Below are 21,214 nucleotides of genomic sequence, written 5' to 3' on the forward strand. Positions count from 1 at the left end.
ATGAACAAATTCAAAAAATGTAATCCTGCATGTCTGGTCTGTTGTTTCAACAAGGGTTGAAATATGTTTGGATTTCAGCTGATGTACAGTAATGCATATTATAAACTTCATTATGATTAATGGATGCTAATTCCATAGGATGCACTGACAGAATGACTTTTTGAACTGGTTGCAGGCTTTGGGTGGCAGTGTAGCATAATGGGTCAGGACTTGGTCTTGTAACCTAAAGGTAATGGTGTAAGGTAATGTAATGGAAAGGGCTGGCCAGGTAATGTCAATGTGGATATGTTATATTAATGTGGCCACTCAGTCCATCCAAATGATGTAAAGGTCTGTGGATTGATAAAGCGGGCATTTTTGCTTCATATAGACTAGTATCATTGTGTTTGACTGTTTATATTTCTATTTTTAGTTTTGTAAGCTTAGTGTGATTGGCAGTTATAGCTGCTAATTAGCTATTGTATTACATCATTTCAAAATTAAGATATTGCATAATATGTGTTCTAGCAGTAATCATACAATTAACACACACACACACACACACACACACATATATATATATACACACACACACATACACACACAGGGTTATGGGATGCAGTTTGTAAAATGTTGCACAAAATGTGTAACCCTGCTCAATTGTCCCACATTTTGCATTGCATTGTAAAAACAATGCACTGCAATTTTCGAATGTTACCTTTAAACATTTGGAGAGACTTTCATCTAAAACATTGTCATCGGTTTTCTAGGAGGAATGTTATGCATTGAAGCAAGATTTAAAAATTACATGTTGTATATAAATATCAGTGTAAACATTCAATATGTAAATGTTAAAGGAGTACCATGGTGATTTTCACACTCTCTCGGTTTTATGTGCTATTTGCACAAGAGGCATTGAAGAAACACAATGAGTAAAGTATTAAATATGTCCGTTCTGTATTTTTGGAGAAATATGCGTTTTAAATAAAAAAAATATTTTCAACCGGTTGAGAAAGTTGTCAACTTGGTGCGTCACGAATACAGTAACCACTCCCCTTTCCACGCCCCGTAAACCCATGGATAACTCGAGACCCATAGTTTGCGCCGCTGGCTTACAGGCAAGACAATGCAAATATTTGACTAACGTTAGGTTCACTTAAATTAGAGTGCCTTTTAAGGACTATTAGATTATTTCTGGTTATATTCATTTAGCTAGCTAGCTAACGTTAGCTAGCCAGGTAGTTTGCTTTCATAAGGCAATGTTATCGATAACGTTAGCTAGCTAGTTTGCTTTTGTGAGGACGTTATAGTTGTGCTTTTATCTTAACTTGGCTAGCTAGATAGCAAAAATTATAATTGGATATAAGTCAACGTCCTTACCTTAGCTATCTATCGATACTTGATATACTACTAAGCTAGCTAGCTTGTGAAAATTCAGTCTCCCAAGAAGAGCTCCCAAGAACTATCATGGTTGTAGCTATGGTAACGGGGCACGGTCTGTCAATCATAGCTAACTGACAGTTCTCATTACCACGCCCAGACGGTTCGGGTGAACTTTTATAGTGGGAAATTTAGGCTTAGAAAAATACGTTTTAAAGTACATTGAAATGACTGAATAATAAAAAAATAATGCACATTTGTTTTGTTGTTACCTAAAGACAACTGGGAAGTGTCACGTTCAACCACCATGTTACTCCTTTAAATGTAGAAACTAAATGTTTCGAACATAATGCAAATTGGTGACAGCTCTTATGTGTAACATCAGTTTTTTGTATGGTGGAGAGCAGTCTTGATTGCACTCACACAAACACCTTAGTATCAGCAGAATCAGCCATCACAAAAGGGCTAGTCCAAGCAAATTATATGAAGTTTAGAGTATATGTTGCTGAGGTAAGAGCTGCAACCTAGTGTAAAATAAAGTGAACTTTAAGATCATTTTGTCTGCGTCCCTGTTTTTATTTTCAATGGTAGTTTGGTAGAAACCCAAGCTCACATAATTTCCCATAGCCTATTTTCATGACAGTGGGGGGATAGCCCACTGGGAGTGGATGTGTAAGGTTTATTTTAAGCTGATTTTTAGGTTGGCAGTACAACATGGAGTCTTAATATAGATTGCAGTGTGTGCACATAAGCGCAACAATACATTTCTCACAGAAAATCATTTGTTCACTTACATCACTGCAGTGGTGATCAAACTTACAAGAAATAAGTGCTAGTGTGTTAGCCATTATTGATCACTGTATGAGGTTAGTATGATGTGGCTAGCACAAGCTAATAGCTCTAACCCATACAAAATGGACTTTTAATGGTACTTGTTCAGCCAAATGTTAGAAGTAAAAGCATTCAATTATGGTCGACACCAAAAATTTCTGTTGCACTCTCAACATTTAGCAAAAGTAGTGTAAGACAGAATTAATTTTTAAAAGTTATACATTTTCCGAACTGTCAGAAGTCCGCATGGCCATTGTCTGCATACAGTTGCTGTGTAAATTACTTTATAAAGTAGAGATTTATAAAGTGTTCAGTGAAAAATCTGACCTGGCTATCAGTCAGAATTCCCAGAGTTTTAATTTGTTTTTCATGGTTTGGGCTAGGCCCCTTATTTCCAGTAAAGGCAAATCTTAATGCTACAGCATACAATCACATTCTAGATGATCTATGATAAACAGTTTGTGAAAGGCCCATTCCTGTGTGTGGCCCTTTCCTGTTTCAGCATGACAATGCCCCTGGGTACGAAGTGAGGTCTGTATAATTTTTTGTTGAGAACGGTGTGGAAGAACTTGAATGACCTGCACTGAGCCCTGACCTCAACCCCATTCAACACCTTTGTGGTCAATTGGAAAGCCATCTGCAAGCCAGGCCTAATCACCCAATCACTCGTCGTCACTAATGCTCTTCTGGCAGAATGGAAGCGAATCCCTGAAGCAATGCCCCAACATCTAGTATAAAGCCTTCTCAGAAGAGAGGTTGTTATAGAAGCAAAGGGTGGACAAACGCCATGTTATTGCCCATAATTTTGGATGAGATGTTGGATATCAGGTGTCCACATACTTTTGGCCATGTAGTGTATATGTAAGGAATAATCCATGACTGGCTTTGATTTATAATCAAACAATTCAAACATTTAATTTGGGGGCCATCACCTGAATACAAGAGGGAAACAGACTGAGGTTAATCTGATGTTGACAAATCCATTTGAGCAAAGCTAGGCTACTACTGCCGATGTTTACATTAGCTCATCTTTTAACTCTGACAATGTAAAGTGAAAATTGTGCAGCATCTACAATACTAAAATGTATGGGCAGGCTAACCAGCGCACATAATCATATGAAAGCAAAGCATTCTACCATCACCAGCATGGAGAAATTGTCAACTCAACAGTCATTTCTTACCTCATTTTCAGAGGAGATGTGATGCCTAGTTTCCTGAGGTAAAATATACACCCAGCCTATTGACACTTCTGTAAAAGGCTGCCACTACACCCCCCCCCCCCCCCCCCCCAAAAAAAAAACAAATTAAAAAGAGGATCCTATTGCTATTTGAGTGGGTCAAGTTGCTCAACCCTATGAGCATTTTTCTGTGTGTTTTTCTCCACCATTCTATCCAGTGTAATATTTGATGAGAAGAATATTACAAAATCTTCTCCATCCACGAAACAAATGTCAGTGATACTGTGATACTGATATGTTAAGGGGATGACCTTACAGTTGTGTCTAAAAAGGCATTTGGAATATGAAGGTCAGAATATACCATATGAATGAATGTAGCTGGTGAGACTAAGATATATCATTCTATGTTCTCATCTCCTCATCCCGACTGCTCTCTTGCTCTTCCCCTTCTCTTGTAACCTCTGCCAACCCTTCCACCTGTCCCATTCTCTCTTATTTCAGCAGTGATGTCAGCATCCCTCTCTCAATCCCTGCCATTAAAGTGCTTGCCAGACACAGGGTTTTCTATGCCCATTTTTCCCTAATCCTTTTGCAGTCCTCTTTGTCTGTCTCGGGTAACCTCTCTCTCCTTTTCCCTCCCTCTTTCATCACTCTATAAAAGCTCCCAATATTCTAATAACAATGCTTATACTTTGTTTTTCAGCAGCCAGCCTCCAATCCTCTAAAGGTAAGGATTATGTTTTTCTCTCCCGTTATACTTTAGAATGAAGGGTCTTTGATGTCCCATGTAATCCGTAATCTCTCTCAAATGACATTTCATCCTTGTTATCTTAATGTGTGTTAACTGTATTTGTCTAACTGCTGTCTTTTCTGTTTTTCTCACGTTTTCCAACTAAGTCACACGTCTTCTTTCCTGTCTGTCCATATGCTTCTGTTTATTCTTACATCTTTCCTTTGTTAAATTGATATTATTTATGTTTTCACAGTGCTTTGGTCATAATGCACTCTGTTCTTTAAAATTGTTTCTAAATACATTTCTGCTCTGGTATATGGTGGTTTTTCAAATAACATCTTTCATACTGTGATAAATATTTCAACTCTAAATCTGATCTATCCCTCTGTATTCCTCATTGGTTCATCTGTCTTTCGTTATTTCTATCTATGTCCAGTGAGCAAACATACCATGGCATTGAAACAATGCATTGTTCAACTAATTCCCTCAGGCATAGCTGAAGCATGTGTACAGACACATACTAACTGACTGCTACAATGGGAAGGAAAGAAAGAACAGTTGTGTCTGTGTGTTGGGGGAGGGAGGGTTGTAGAAAGAGAGATGAAGCAGGGTAGAAATCAGAGTAAATCTTGATTTGAAAGTAATCATCCGTCAGTATCAAAGACTTAGCTGTTAACTCCCTATTATTAGGTTTGTAAATTACTCTTTCCCCACAACATTATTGTACTATGAAAGGCTCTCTCTATCTCTCTCTCTCTTTCTTTGTATCTCCCTCTTTATCTCTCTCTCCCTCCCTCCTCCTGTATAATGCATAATAATATACAGAGTTATACCCCCCAGTTAATATGATAATGTACAGGCCATATCTATGATTACAGTGAACTGACCTCTCTCTTGCCCCACCACTATTAATAATATCTTTTTTTATTCTGCGGGAGTCACCTAATCTCCCTCTAGTCGATTCTCTCCCCTCTCTGTCAGTGACTAAAATTATCTGAACAGAATTCCACCTCTAATGCCCTACACACAGGGCCTACATAACCTTATACCTCTCTAAATCCCCTCTTTCTATCTCTGTACTGCTATCCAATTATCTACAAATCGGTCTTTACTTCTTCCCTGTGTATGGAATAAACACTATTTTATATTGTTAAAGTGTTTTAACTTGGTTACCCTGTCTTCCTTAATATTCTTATAAGCACGCTTCCACTCACAATGTCTTTATCAATGGCCAAAAACACACTTGACTTGCACTGAGTGCCTTAGAAATATTACATGCAACAGTTGTAATTCCCCTCCCCATGTACATCCAAATTCATTAATCCATCATTCATTGCCTGAGAGACGCTCAACCTCTTAACAATGAATTAAACTACCTCTGTCAATCTTAGTCCATTTCTACTTTATTTCCCAGCTGAGAGGTTAGATTGCACACAACATTGGCTTGGCAACTTGCCAATGTCTGCATCTTGTCATGAGGTTGAATTGGAGAGGATCTGCTGGCTTGTTATTCTTTACTGACTTACAGAGTTGCTTGCCCTGTATGGTCTCCACATCAAAGTGATTGCCGCTGACTGATTTTACTGAAATGGAGTAAGTTATAGCTGCTCTGGTAAGCCATGCTCCCTCCAGTTCACCAGCTGAATATGCCAGGGTTTTTGTCTCATAGTCTCCTTGGTTTGCCTGAAGTGCACTTGCATACAGTGCTCTCCTTGGTTTTGCACCTTTACTCTTTCCTTTCCACTCCTTTTCCCATTTATTGTAAGAGGACCTCTGTCACCTGCAATCAAATAAGAAAGTGGCTTAGCTGAAAGTATGCTGGTGTAGAATTTATCCTTTTTGATCAGGTTTGAGTCTGCAGACTGAGATGGTCCATAATTTTGGCATCATTTAACCATTCCTTGGTTGATTTGGAATTATGCCTGGGATTATTGTCTTTCTGATTATTCAATTTGCAACCAAGTTTGAGGTTCCTGGCAGAGGGAACCTCAAATGTCTCGGTACTTGCTGGAGACCATGACTGTCCTTAACAAGAGCTCATGGACCCGTAAATGCAAAGCAACCCCATAGCATCAAAGATCCATCAACATGTTTTGTGATAGGTGTGAAGTCCTTTAGAACATAAGTGTCCTTCTTCTAATACAAAACCCGCTGTTGGAGTGTGGGGCCAATAAACTCAATTTAGGTCTCATCTGGCCATAATACCTATGGCATATCTTTTTCAGAGGTGGTCATCTTTTTGAATGCCATATTTTGAGAAATAAAATGATTACTTGTTTAAATACCTTTTCTCTGAGCAATAGTATAGAAGAATATCATTTTCCGACTTTTGAGCATACAGTATAGCTTTTTTACCTGTGTTGATTATTTTATATACTGTAGCATTTTTGCTCATCCTTCATCAAGGGTACCAATAATTTTGGAGTGTACTGTATCTGAGCTTAGTAGCTTACGCGGTCGTTCTTATCAGTGTTTCCCTATTATGAATAGGTCTGCATATGTTGCAATGCTGACATGACACATTGTTGGAAAATGCAGGCCACTAGATTAATTATTTGTAGCACTGCATGTTTGGTGAGACCGTGATGCCGTTGGTGGACCTTCTTGATCATTTCATCTATCCTGTTGAAATGAATGCCATCTCAATGATTCCTCCAACTCAATTAACAGCACTCTCATTGAAGGGCCCTTAATGCTTTGTGCTATCTGATCCAAAGGTAGTGTCATGTTTGGGATGGTGAAGTGTAGGCGTAGACTCTGACTACAACTCAGGCAGGTCTGTCTGCCTCTGGCCAGCTCAGTGTGTGGGTTTGCAGATACATAATAAGTCAATTTTTAACAGGTTTTATGAAGCATCCTAATGTGGCTGTCTCGGGGTGTGGTAGCAGGCTGGAAGAGTGGACATACAATTGACAGACAGCAGGCTTTGGGGTGACTCATGAAAAGGGCCAGGTGCCCCATTTGCCCCTAATGCCATGCCAATATTACTACACAGGTCCAATAGCGTTGTACTCCCTTCTGCTGGCATAAGTGCTCATGTGGTTAGAATGTCAGTGTTTTTGCAGTGTTTAACCCATTTTTGTTGCTAAATTCTTTTGACAGTAGGTTCAGTATGATGCAGTCAGTTATGGACTTTTGCCTTGTCCACGCCCTCATTTTGTTTATCAACATTCTTCAGCGTTGAGTCAGCGTGTGTGAATAAATGCACTGCAGTAGTCTGGATGTATCTGTAAATGTGATTAAATGGGCTTGTGTTTACTGTATTTTTCACCTTTTATTTCCTACAGTACAACCATGTCTGATGTAGAGGGTGAATATGAGTAAGTCTTTTTTGTGAGTAAGATAAAAATAAGATAAATATAAAAATGTAATCTAATAATAGTTGTCTAAGTGACCATATCACTCTCTTTCTTGTCCCTCTGATTCAGGGAGCAGCCTGAGGGTAACCCCCTTTTCCGCATATGACAATGCATGTGTTTGTCCTTGAATGCCATAGCTTTTGTTGTATTTGCTTGAGATGATTCTTATGAGCTATAATTATTCAAAGATTATTCAGTTTGCTGCCGGCACCCTTCTTCTAAACAAAGGCTGAATTGTTAACGCCTTCTTCGTGTGTCCTTGTCTGCCTTTCTGTCCATAACTTTCTCACCTTCTCTCCTCATCATTTCACGTTTCCACAATCTCTTGATCTCTCCTACACAGAAGGACAGGAGGAGGTGCGGGAACACGGAGCAGGTGGTGAGGCCTTACACCCCCACCTCTTTAACTCTTTGCTCCACTTCTCTCCCCATTTCTCCGTCATTCTGTCTCCAGCTTTGGAACTGGCACCCAGAAATTTGATGCTACAAAAAGACACTCTTCTCTCCTGACACACTTCTTTTTCCTGACCACACAACACTGAAAGGGTTGTCCTGTTTCAGAACCACTGGTTGTGACATGTCTAACCCTGTACACAGTTTGTTGAGTAATGCAGTAGAAAGAAACAACAAATCCATCCTCTTAGTACATACATAGCTGTAACCATGTATGTGTTTATGTGCTTTGTCTTATGTCTCCGTTCTCCCTCTATTTGTTTGCCTTTGTGACTGATTTTGAAACATTTATATTTATACACTTATTCACATATCATACAATTTATGAAATGTCATGCTATATGTGTACACACACACACACACACATATATGAAAACATTTATAGAATTATGCAAGTCATGCCTCAACGACTGTCTAATTCCTCACAGCACAGTTATTTTTTAACGTGGTAGTATGAGCCTTCACTGATTGAAATGGAGCAATAATTATTCTCCATCTTAGACAGGAAACTGTGTTATCAAAAGGTTTGATAATGCCCTTAAACAGCCTAAGTGCACTTAGTCCTCTGAGGGTTCAACCTGTCAGGAGTGAGGTACTTAGGTGTTAACTGGGCTGTTACTGTAGTTACTGTTACTGTAGGTCCTCCCTGCGTCACAGCAGGCACTCACATGCTTGGAACAATGTTCAGCAAGGGACTCATCTCCCCTCTAATATCTGAAGTGTATGTACTCACAGTACAACTCACCAACCACTCTATTAGGTACGCCTGTCTAACCCTGGTAGGACCCTCGTTTACCTCCAGAACAGCCTGAATCCTTCAAGGTATGGATTCAGCAAGATGCTGGAAACATTCCTTAGGGATTTTGGTCCGTGCTTGACTCGATACCTGCAAATCCAAATCCACTTCATTGAAAAAACCTAACAAAGCACAGGTTATTTAACAGCTATAGATCTCATTAAGCTGATCATTAGTAGAAACAGGTGGGCCAAATCAGGGTTGAATTGAATACCTACAGGAGAGTAGATGTCCAGGAACAGGACTGGGCAGAGATCTGGGAACTGTGCAGACGATTGGTGTAAACTGAAGCTACTGTTATGTTCGTAGAACCAGCTTGAGATGATGTGTGCTTTGTGACATGTGGCATTATCCTTCTGGAAGTATCCATTTGAAAATAGACTGTGTCCATAAAGGGATGCACATGGTTAGCAACATGCTTTGGTATGATGTGGCATTCAAATGTCACTCAGTTGGCATTAAGGGGCAAATGTGTGCCAAGAAAACATTACACCACACCATTACACCACCACCACCAGCCTTCACAAGGCTGGATAAATCCTACCATTTGCATGTTGCAGCAGAAATCAGGATTCATCTTCAGTTGTCCAGTTTTGGTGATCAAATTTCCTGTGTAGCCTCAGCTTCCTGTTCTTAGCTGACAGGAGTGGAAGGTTCGACGTGCTGTGCATTCAGAAATCACCTTCTGCACACCACTGTAATCAGCTCTTAGTTGAGCATTTGTGGCCTTTCTGTCTATTCTCCCCTGGCCTCTTGCATTTACAAGGTGTTTTCAGAAAAATAACTGCTGCTCACTGGATGTTTTTAGTTTATACAGCAATACAGTACAGCAGGAGTAGGTAAAGTGCTATGTGAACATTCCATTGCTTTAGTGAGGAAGTTTTTGATTTGTTAGGTGTGGAAATGAGGAGTTATTAACTGTTCTGATACAATAAAGATGAAACTTTTGAGGAACATGGGACAGGGATCTTTTTGATGCAAGGACCTGTTGACTCAAATTAAGAACCATTATTACACCAGTTCCATGGGTTGTGGTTGTTGCAGTGATAAACAAAATGATTCTGCGATGAAGGTCAGGAGAGCTCCATTAATGCCATTTTGCAAAAACTCACAGAGTTTGCATGAAGAGAGTGTAAACACTGATTCATGTGCAGGAAAAACATACCATCACAACGTTGTTGACATTGCTCTTCTTAGTAGTGTTGCAACAGTGACATCCTCTCAGACTTGTGGTAACATGTCTGTCTTTTTGGCTCCTGGAACTTCCCTGAAGAGGAACGCCCACGATACAAGTAGGCTTGATTCATAGTGCATGATACAGTATATGTGAACAGTCGAGACTGGTCATTGAGGGACATTATTTCTGATGTAATTGTGTGTAATCCTAGGTACATTAATAAGCATTTTTATTGTACTAGTTAGTTAACTTGAAGATTTTGGCTGTGTAATGGAGATGTAGCCTTAGAGATTACAGTGTTCCTTATTCACACTGCCTTGCTGGTTAAATGGCTCCCTCTGCAGTAAATATTGAGTAATACCACGTCACCACCGGAGGGTGAAAAAGTCAGCCGTTATTGTTTAACATCTTCTTGTATCTGTCACTGAAAGTCTCAAAGATGCATTTGATACATTCTTAACCATAGAGGATGTACTTCAACACTGAGCGCCATGACCACCTACTTAGCATTGTCCAGGAGACATTTTGCGCTTTTTAAAATTTTTTCTAAAAGCTCCACTGACCATACCTATTGGACTGAAAGCTCTGACAATGCAACGTGGTGTAAATTATCACATGCAAAATTATCACAAGCTTTCACTCATGAGAGATAGATTAATCTGTGAACGTTACTTCTTCAATAAGTGTATACTAAGAGTCCTCCCTTCATATCTTTCCTTTTAAATTTACTGATGCCTGTTTCCACTGTTCAAAAGCATAATTTGATGTTTTCCACTGTTTAAAAGCATAAATTGATGTACTTCTCTCTCTCTCTCCCTCCCTCTCCCTCTCTCTCTCATTCAAAGGACCATGGCCTCCCAGCTTTCTGCTCCTAAAATCCCTGACGGGGAGAGAGTGGACTTTGATGTGAGTATACTTGCGTGATCAATTTGAATCTGTTGATGAAAATGTGGACGCAGTGAATTATTATTATTATTATATATTGAAGTACAAGGTGATAGACTGATATAAAGTCTCAGAAATGTTGACCCAGCCTTTTGCTCTCAGGACATTCACAGGAAGAGGATGGAAAAGGACTTGCTGGAGCTGCAGACACTGATTGAAGTCCACTTTGATCATCGGAAGAAGGAAGAGGAGGAGCTTATTGGGCTGAAGGAAAGAATTGTATGTCATTCCTGTCTCCAACTGTCTCCTATGCTTTTCGACTTGCAAGCACTGCATATTACAGAGTAGTAAGCATGAAAGTGTGGAAAGAGAAGCCTGGTTTCCAGCCAGTTTATACACCCTGATTTAGGAGAACCGGAGGTCAGCTAGAGCGGAACAACAACGAGTTCGGGCTGAGAAGGAGAGAGACAGACAGACAAGAATTGCGGTAAGAAGATATACTACTACGTGTTTTCACTGCAAATGAGTATTGCGCAAAAGTACATGATATTTGCATTATGTTACTGTGTTAACAGCAGGATGCCTAACATAATATTGCATAATAATGGTTTCATGGCAATTTCAAGGCTCTCAAAATTGCAACATCTCTCCATGCCTCAGGAAGAGCGGCAGAGGAAAGAAGATGAGGAGGCAAAGAAAAGGGCAGACGATGACGCCAAAAAAAAGAAAGTGCTCTCTAACATGGGGGCTCACTTTGGGGGCTTTCTAGCTAAGGTAAGAGTCTGCCCCAACCTCAAAATAATGCTGACAAAAAAAACACTTTGAAGTTACTGGTATGAAAACCATACGACTAGAGCAATTAAAGTGTAAGAATGTACTTACATTGGTACCTTTTGTATGATAAATCTGTAGAGACTGTACAGTTAGTATGCGCAGTGTGTGAATGACTCTCTAAATGCTGAACCAATTGGTCAGCATCAGTTGATCAGTGTGCATTTGGTGTCTGAACCTTGCCCTTTCAGGCAGAGCAGAGGAAGGGGAGGTCACAGACAGGGAGGGAGATCAAGAAGAAAACCCTGGCGGAGAGACGCAAACCTTTAGGTATTGAGAACCTGAGAGAGGATGGACTCAGGTGAGGCCTTACATACTCTGAACCACCATAACTTATTCTGGATATTCCTTCACTATCAGACATACTAAACCGTAGTAGACATGTTTGTACATGTGGTACATTAAAGTCAGCATCACAGAAAGTGTTACTCTACAGGACTGTCAATCATCGTCAGTATTATTGTGCTGTACTGTAGCACATCTACTGTACAAATACACCCACTGTAAGTGCAACTGGGATGTCATGGTGTGATAGTGTCCAATCTATATCCCGTAATAGTTGATTCACATTAGATTACAAGTGCTTCATTTATTTTGTTGCACTTTTCTTTGACTTTTCTCTTCTCATTTAGTAGCAGTTGGATCTACTGTATGAACCTTCCCAGTCAGAATTAGCATGCTGTTTCAGCACTCCTCTGATTAACTATAGATGTTCAGCAATACAATGTAAGTTGTAGTGGATAACAGCCCCTAACTTGTGAGTTAATATCCTGGAGATATATTTGGAGGAGTGCTTTTGCACAGATGAAGCACTCTGGTTGTGTGTACCGGTGGATAAAGAAGGTGATGTGGACTGCAAATGTATAAATAAAAGAGGTGATGTGGGAAGTGCAATAGACCCTTTTAAAAATGGAACCAAAGAGGGGTGGGTGGGGGGGGGGGGGGCTTGGTGGATCCCTGAAAGCTATTAGTGTGCTGCAGTGCAGTAGTAAGCATTGGCAAACCGATCTCTGCCCCAGGGAGCGGGCGAAGGAGATGTGGGAACGGGTCTATCAACTGGAGTCTGAGAAATTTGACCTCATGCAGCAGATCAGAGGACAGAGATATGAGGTGAGAGAAATGCACACTGCCTCCTACTTTATGAAATCCATTATTATGGCTGTAATACCAACTTCCCAATTATTAGAATGGAAACTCTTAGGTAAACAAGGATTTAGTTTCTTTTACCATGACCATATTGATATTACAAATGATTTCACAGTTTCTGTTTCATGCTCGTTTTTGCTGTTTGCAGATCACCGTTCTCTTGAACAGAATTTCCCATGCCCAGAAATTGTAAGAAAAATTCATTTAAGATTAATACATTTCATTCAACGCACAATAGTGTATGACACAGAAAATCTTTAGCATGCATGTGGAACAGTTTGTAGCATGTTATACAAACCAAGGCTAATGTACTGTAATAGATGTTACTGAGGAAAAAAATACTTTGTTTCAAGCTTGATATTACACACAGCTGTGTGTGTGTGTGTGTGCATGTGTATTACACTTTTATGTGTGTATATCAAGCCTGACATAATATGAAGCGTGTGCTGTTGCATACTGTGCATCAGCCGTGATAAAAATACTTAAGGTCTTTCGTGTGCTTTTGATTTGACAGTAATATTGTTTAGTGTGTTAGTAGGACATGTGTTGTCTTCCTTTCTCTCATCCCGCCTCTCTCCCTCTAGTAAGAAAATCCTTGGCAAGGGCAAAGTTGGGGGTCGCTGGAAGTAAGACCAAATCCACAGACAGCTGGAAAAGACTTTCCAGAAGAAATAGTAAAAATCACATCTCTAAATTGTCCCATCCTTATGCTTGCTTCAGCATTCCCTAAATGCTTTACTTTTAAAAATATGTCTAAAACTAGACTAAAATGAATTAAATGGACATGAATCCTCTATGACTGATAATGCAATAGAATTTAATTAGTGGGTAATTAGTGTGCCAAAGGTGTGTAGGCACCAACATGCTTTTGCTAAGAATATATTTGAATGTATTCTGTAGTTCTGTATATGATATATTTTAATGCAGTATATTGTTGACATGAAAAGAAACTGCAGAGAATGTCTTTTTCTTCATATTTTATGGCATTTTCATGTCTATGTAGTAAACAGCTTGGTGCAAATGTATGTGATTTGGTCCATTTGGAGGAATGTGCCAAATGATTGAATCAAAATGAGCACAGAGAAGCTACTAGAAAAGGTACCAGTGTGGTCCATTAACCTTAACAAGAGGCCCAGAAGCCCCAGGACCTATAGCAAAACAACACCATAACATCATAAAATCTGTTAGTCAAGTGAATAATATCATAAATACTTAACTACTATATATAAATCATAATAATATAAAAATGTACCCTGCTTGGCCAGTACTACTTTAGCACTATACATTAAAATGGACATACCTGTTCAGTTATTGACCTATATGAAAGATATAAAGAATGGCTATTTCTAATGAACATTATTTTATGTGCTCTGGAAGATAAAATAGACATTTTCTTGATTTGCAGTCATGAACACACATGGGAACTGTTTATGTGAAATGTTTCTTTATATAAAACGGCTTATTTCATTGACTGAGTCAATATCCCAGCAGTAGGTAGCAGAATACTGGACATTTGCATGCGCACACAGTTTCATTAATGCATGGAGATCTGGTATGGAACTGGAGGATAAGGATTAGGGTACCAATTAATATAATAATAATAATAATAATAATAATAATAATAATAATAATAATATGAGGTTGGAAATTGAGTGCAATGCAGTGGACAGGAATGGGATGTCACTCCTTTTGTAGTGTGTATGTTGAGTATACATCACTCTTTTCTGCATTTGCAGACTCAAACCCTGCCTCTCGGGTAATGTCATCCACCTTCTCTGCAAATCCCTTAACTTGATCCTTTGAAAGTTCCAGCAAGTACCTGAAAAGGAGAGAAGATAGGGAAGGTTTAAATTTCAATTATGGGTGCAGAAAAGTAAAACACACACACACAAATATCAGTATTGAGACACAACTGCCCTCACATGCAACAGCTGCCATATGAGTTGGATGCATGAGTGTGATAGAGACTTACTTGGCCAGCTCCACCACAAGAACAGCATCAGGGGCTGTGACCTGTCTCAGCGAGGGACCCAGCTGGTGAACCAAGCTGGGGAGGAAAAACAACATCAGTCACATCACAGTAGTGCCAATCAAACATTCATTAAAGCATTAAAACAGTGAGCACTGGCCAAATGGAATGATGATCTCAGGAGAGCACTACACTGCCATTAGCACATTAATTTACCTTATAGTTCTAATATTGCTTTCATTTGTGTATAAAACACCCAAGACAAGTGACTTTTTGCCAGGAAAAGTGGTATGATATTTGTTAAACAAAACACACATGTTATGGTCAGCAATGCCTTTCTTCACATATGAGAGTGGTAGATTTTTTTAAGGTAAAGGGGTCAGCTTTTTGGGAACTTCATAATTCCCTTTTCCCATGTGCATTTTGACCAGTTGTTTCACAAATTCCTGAACTGAGTCTTTACTCCATATATCTGACTATTTTTTATTTTACGCATTTAGTATTCACTTCCAATAAGTTGCACAAAATCAACTTTCCAAATTTGCATAAATTCACGCTAATGGAAACTTGGCTACTGTTGTGGCACAGAAGAACAGTCCAACAGACGAGATGTAAAACCAGGTACCTGGCCGAACAATATATAGTGTTGAAGAGACGGGAGAACCTCTGTTTGTTTGGGAGTTTTGACAGTGCGTCCACAGGCAGAAAAGTCACATTCACTCCGTCTAAGCACAAGAGCTCTACAAGAGAAGAAACAGTTAATAGCACATAAAATATTACAGTTACCTTTCATATAAGGCCCACGACAAGAGCTACACCTATAGAGTAACATGCACAAGCTTACTATAGCCTTCGATTATAACTATCATTATTTGAATATTAAAGTAATAAACCCCTCTTTAATAAGCACGTCAAGTTGTTTGTGTCACTGTTTATCCCACCCACTAATCGGCACACTGGAAAGGCCAGTATAATTAACATAAAATATATACATTAAGCACAGACTACCATTATCAGGAGATCTCTGACTGGCCTCTGGCAGACGTGATGAGGTTCTATGATTGGCCGAGGGGTCTTGCCCCTGTCTTTCCTGGGTGCCTTGCTGATTGGAGGGCACGTCACTCCTGCAGGCGAGAGCCTGGAACAGCTCCTGAACATTGTGATAGGAGACATCCTGGGCTGTCTGAGACACAGGAAGCACTCTGTGAACATGTTTGTAAATTATACATTCACATGCAAGAAGTTTTCTCTTGTGTAAATCTACGGATGTTTTTCATAATAGGCATTTCATTATTTTAACTGTTTGCTGTACTGTCTCAGGAACACACAAAACCATGGCTTAATTTGCATGATATACAGACAAGGGAAAATTATAGAACTTTTATTAATAATGTATTTCAACAAAACTATTTATTAAAAGAGAATTAAGTATTAAAAGAATTCAAATTTAGTCTCCATGTAGACAGTTTTGCAGAGACAATGTGACAGTTTGAGGTGCCAGCACCCTCATCGATGTAGCACAGCCACAGTCATACGCTACCTTGGTGTGTTTCCCATTCTGTATCTGGAGTAGAGCCTTGTTGTCCGTTTCAATACCAAAGGAAAGATAGGGGCTAGACACAATGTCTCCCCAGTACCCTCGAATTCCTAGCCTGTCACCCCTCTGACAAAAAGAAGAGCACATTATTAATCACAGTTTCACCATCTACAATGAAAAACTATGCCTATATTGCTACTTAAAAATGTTCATTAAATCAAAATAATAGCAGAAATTAATTATAATATCTACATATTTACCTGCATTACAATTCAAATGTTAAATTGTTATTTAAACTATAGAGGTAAGAGTAAGTACTCACACGATTGAATATGCGTGTAGAGAGCAAGCTGTGATTGGTGGTTTGATAAAGGCCCTCCCTCATCTCAAAAGCCACCCCCGTTTCCCTCCATCTGACGTACTGCTGTTTGCTAATAACGCCACACTGAGAGAGAAATAGCTGTTATCATGTTGTACACATTTGCCGGGTGAAAGCAAAGACACCGTTGTTGTGAAAGGAAAGACAACATTCCACTCCACTTTTCTCTGGCTGTTGCTACAGTCCGCACTTACACCCATCTGATGCAGTTTCATGTTGAGATCCCAGTCAAAGCACCCCAGTCTCGAGTCATATCGGGTGCCCAAGTGGTGACGGACTCGACTGTCCCAAAGTTTTGACATGGGCTGACAGGGGGGCGGGTGGATCCATTGCTTGAATATCCTGTCCAGTTCATCTCTGTCCTTAAACTGAGAAAGAAACAGGCAAATCTACCCTACGTGTTTTAGAGGTGAAGGAGACGGTGAAAGATGTTTAGTGTATCCAGGATGAAACGGACAGATACTGAGGAGAGCATGCCAAATCGGAAAGATGGAAAGAAAGGTCACAGAAAGTCACACCTTGAGCATTGTGGTGTCCAGGCATGGGTTGGGGGAAGAGTTCAGTGTGTCTGTGACAGCCGAAGAGAGCTGCGACGCTGTTCGTTTAAGTATCTGCTCCGACTGACAGCGGATCTCACTGTTCCCAAACACTTCCAAGAACACTTCCGTCTTTTCTGTAAAAACCATACGAGGGAAGGAAGAGTATGCATAGTGGGCTCAATAATGTTAAGGACAAAGACATACTTCTTCTTGATTTGGCTCTGTACTCCACAAGTTTAAATTTTTAATGAAACAAATCACATGTGATTAAAGTGCAGATTCTCAGCTTTTTTCAGTATTTGTATACATTTTGGTCTCACCTTGTAGAAATTACAGCACTTTTTATACACAGCCTATTAAGGTAAATTAAAGTAGACACGTTTAGTACTTCGTCGCATATCCTTCGAATGCAATGACAGTTTGAAGTCTATGACCCATAGACAACACCAGGTGCTGAGTATCTTCTCTGGTGTTGCTCTGCCAGGCATGTACAGCAGCTATATTCAGCTCCTGCTTGTTTCAGGGGTTAGATGCCTTAAGTTTTCTCCTCAGCATGTTCAACTGGATTCAGATTGTAAAGTGTATCACAGCATGCACTTTGCATTGGCCTTGCCATGAGAAAGTCTTGTAAGATAGCATCTGCCAAAGAAATAACTAATAATAAGCAGCATTTCATTATTAGTGTGCTGTAGGGACTGACCGTGGAGCCCCATGCTGTGCTGGGGAGAGAGAGCCAGAGACAGGAGCAAAAGTTGCCGAGCCACTATCTCCAGACTGTTCTCCACCACCCACACCTACACAGGTAGAGAAAGGATCATAACAGTGCACACGCCCTGCTTAACACGATACAGCACATTTCTCTACCAGCCAAACATATTTTTCCCATGATAAATTAAGTTATGCATCAAGTCAGTGAGTCAGAATTTGTTGTATGAATCATTCTGTCATTGGTCTTAAAACTACAGTACTCCCAAGTGGTGCAGCTAGTTAAGGCGTTCAGGTCCTGTGGTACAGCATAAAACAAGTCATTTTGTGGAGCTTAGCTTATTGTTTTTCCTTTTCCCAGCTGACTGTTAACGGCATCGCCATTCTTCCTGATCGTCTGGCTCCCAATTCACGCCCATTCATTTTTGAGACCTCGCCAAAATTAATAGTTTTAAAGCACAAACTAACTAAACAAGCATTGTTTCCCCTGATTAATTTTCCTGTTGAACTCAGTGGAAAAAATATTCAGGAGAAACAATGCTTGTAGTATCTATTGCATATCTGGCAGCAGCACGGTGGTTTGAGGCTCATTTGATACCTTGGACCCTTGATGACTTGCAGCCATTTAGCCAACAAATGTGTTCCATACTGTATCAGCATAATTTACAGCTGAATCTAGTCCCACCCCCAATTCCCATAGAGACCAATTCAAATGCAAAGAGTTTTTGTATCGCTTGTAGGACAACCTGAAAATAAGATATCCAGACTCTGATGATGTTGATAGGTCACAGACATCAGGAAGTCATGGCATGCAAATGATATGCAACCAAATACAACATTATGTTAATTTGTCTACTGTATAAGTGAATTTCCCTGTTTCTAGCTTTTCCCCAAACAGTTCACTGCAGCAAAAGTAAACGAGCAAATGGTGGCACAGGAGGTCTCAGGAGTACGTTTGTTTAATTCTTGCTAATTTTCTGACCAATGATTTGTTGTTAAGATCATTAAAATCTTAATATTTTGCCATTTTGGGCTTGGCCCATTTTTTTTGCCCAGGAGTGTACTAAAGTCAAAAGTTCTTTTTGTGGTGATAAGCTGTTTTAGGTTTAATTTGGCTATAAATCGAGAAACTATTTTTAGACTGTGTAGAAATACAGCAAGTTGAAGTTTGGTCATTTAATGCACACACCCATATGAAATTATGTTATTGTGTGCCAGGATATATCATTAGTTAAAATAACAAAACTTTTCCCCAGGATCTTCTTTTTCCTTTATAAGACAATAAAACATCTAAAATACTTGAGATATGTAAAAAAACAGAACTTTTGGCATTAGTACTCTGTTTTATCAATCTATTATCCGCAATATTTGGTCTGTGCTTTACAACTTTGAGCAAGGCCCCGAAAAAGAATGCAAATGAATCGAGAGCCTTACAACCGGGAGAAACATCAGTGCCTTTAACAGTGAGCATGGAAAGCAGATGCTGCTAGCATTCATGCCCTGACTGAATCTGAACCATGCCAAGGACTGCTATGGTAACTCGGCATTTCCAAGAAGGGAAGGCTGCAGTTGGCAGGCAAACTCATTTGCATGCGTCACTAATCAGGTGTCAGCAATTTGCCTGTGATGTCACTCAACCTGCTCAGTCCTCTAAACAGTGGCTCTAGTGGCCTTGCTGGCAGCTTGCAGAGTCAAAAAAGATCCGCCTACTTTGCGTGTCTATAAGGACACGCATGCTTGTCCTCATCTTCCTGGATCAAAAGAGGATATTGCAGCAATGAGACTGAAATACTTGTCATTTAGCCAGAGACAGGATTCACCTCGCAAGTGTAGAACAGCACAATACTACTCTGGAGATCTGTCCCAGCATGCCTACTTTGCAAGCAGAACAAACACTAACAATGCCTCCATGTTCAGTTCAATATGTGATGAGGAAATTTAAGGGAAACTAAATGTAAAACAGATTTGTGGTCAGTTAACTTGGATAATTGCCCAAAACGCTCACTGCACCTCATTGTCATTTATCTTTTGGCTGTAAATGTGTTCATCCTAAATTCACACTCACAAAATCTAGTGTCATTACACATCTAGTCATAATGTGGATTTTTTCTCTTATGTTGTTTGAGGAAGCATTCCCATTGTCTACCTAATGTCAACCTTATTGTCTGCCTCAGCAGTGATGCCTCATTTTATTTTAATCCAAAAAAGAAAAAGAAAAAAAAAAAAAACCTGACAAATGATTCAGTCTCAGATGGTAGGCCACTCAACATGATATTCGGTGTATCAGGCACTAATGAAAATAATAGACTAAAACTGAATCAATCATGGAAATAGTTGTGCTAGTTAAAACACCAGTTATAAAAACCTTTATATTAATAATTTACACTACTGACTGCCCAATGCACGGTACAAGGTAACAGAATGTATACAGTTCACTGACACTGCAAAGCAAGGAAGTAAGATTGTTACAGACTGCACACTGACTGACAATGGCTGAAAGGGACTCTCCTTCAGGCACTCACATGCAGAGTGTCAGTGTCTTTCAGGCCAGCAATGGTTTTGAGAATGTGCCGGGGGTCTCCACTACCCACCAGTAAAATGTTCTGTTTCCCTTGCGGTCTTCTTGGGCCTGGGGAAGCAGAGAGGGAGAAAGGTGAGGACCGAGCAAACAGATTGTTTCATCATCTACCCACATTAGAAATGGCTTCCATTAGAAGAAGTCAAGAGATCAAGTGACATTGAAATGACAATTAATTAGGAAATAAATTAATACTAAGTTTAACAGTAATATAACATAAGACATTAACCATAGGACTCACCTACATTGAGGAGGTCTAGCGCAGGGCTGAACCCCCACCAGGTTACACATCCTGCACCTTCCACAGTCCTACCTGCACACATACTATCATGCCACACACCACAACACGACTGAGCTGATTAGTTTCACAGCTTATTCCCACGGTATGGCTGCATACTTATTCAAGGCTAATGGAAAATGTGCGCTAAAACTTTACGAACTAACTCACATGCAGCAATGGTAATTAGAAGTGGTAAGAGACCGTTTCAGAATGCCATTTATTTAGCTAACTAGCTAATTTACCAACCTATGAATACGTCATTCAGGTCGAAATAAACACAGACCCCGCCTGACTAGTGGTAATCATATGACTAGTTAATAAAATCTTTAAAAGCACAAGAATTTAAGGTAATTGTTTTGTTTTTAACTACTAAACATGATCTAAAAACAGGCACACTCACCTCTGCTGCGTTTGGTTGGAATAGCCCACAGATCACGGTGTTGTTTCAAGTTGCTTAGCAACAGTAACCGGAAGGCGGT

General features: G+C 39.7%; 2 protein-coding genes across 5 annotated transcripts; one reads left to right on the forward strand and one right to left on the reverse strand.

Moving 5' to 3' along the window:
* The first annotated feature begins 3,964 nt into the window (after positions 1-3,964).
* Positions 3,965-13,474, forward strand: LOC118217765 (troponin T, slow skeletal muscle-like). 2 transcript variants are annotated; one of them, XM_035399776.1, is made up of 13 exons: positions 3,965-3,982; positions 4,075-4,095; positions 7,389-7,421; positions 7,530-7,543; positions 9,983-10,001; positions 10,732-10,792; positions 10,934-11,050; positions 11,181-11,258; positions 11,432-11,545; positions 11,794-11,903; positions 12,622-12,712; positions 12,897-12,937; positions 13,333-13,474. In XM_035399776.1, the coding sequence occupies exons 3-13, from the start codon at positions 7,396-7,398 to the stop codon at positions 13,376-13,378; spliced, it is 717 nt and encodes a 238-aa protein (XP_035255667.1). In that variant the 5' UTR covers positions 3,965-3,982; positions 4,075-4,095; positions 7,389-7,395; the 3' UTR covers positions 13,379-13,474. The 2 variants fall into 2 exon arrangements, with proteins under 2 accessions (XP_035255667.1, XP_035255673.1); XM_035399782.1 differs by having other exon boundaries at positions 3,968-3,982; positions 4,072-4,095.
* Positions 13,475-14,089: 615 nt separating this feature from the next.
* Positions 14,090-21,214, reverse strand: LOC118217777 (dynein assembly factor 3, axonemal-like). Of its 3 annotated transcripts, none has more exons than XM_035399800.1 (12): positions 21,136-21,214; positions 20,701-20,779; positions 20,400-20,506; positions 17,873-17,966; positions 17,152-17,306; positions 16,828-17,001; positions 16,577-16,699; positions 16,258-16,380; positions 15,726-15,900; positions 15,343-15,457; positions 14,721-14,795; positions 14,090-14,567 (listed from the first exon to the last, which is right to left on the reverse strand). In XM_035399800.1, the coding sequence occupies exons 2-12, from the start codon at positions 20,744-20,746 to the stop codon at positions 14,429-14,431; spliced, it is 1,326 nt and encodes a 441-aa protein (XP_035255691.1). In that variant the 5' UTR covers positions 20,747-20,779; positions 21,136-21,214; the 3' UTR covers positions 14,090-14,428. The 3 variants fall into 3 exon arrangements, with proteins under 3 accessions (XP_035255691.1, XP_035255699.1, XP_035255684.1); XM_035399808.1 differs by having other exon boundaries at positions 20,469-20,506; positions 20,697-20,779; XM_035399793.1 differs by having other exon boundaries at positions 20,697-20,779.

The sequence above is a fragment of the Anguilla anguilla genome, chromosome 2, assembly GCF_013347855.1.
Source record: "Anguilla anguilla isolate fAngAng1 chromosome 2, fAngAng1.pri, whole genome shotgun sequence".
Classification (NCBI taxonomy): domain Eukaryota; kingdom Metazoa; phylum Chordata; class Actinopteri; order Anguilliformes; family Anguillidae; genus Anguilla; species Anguilla anguilla.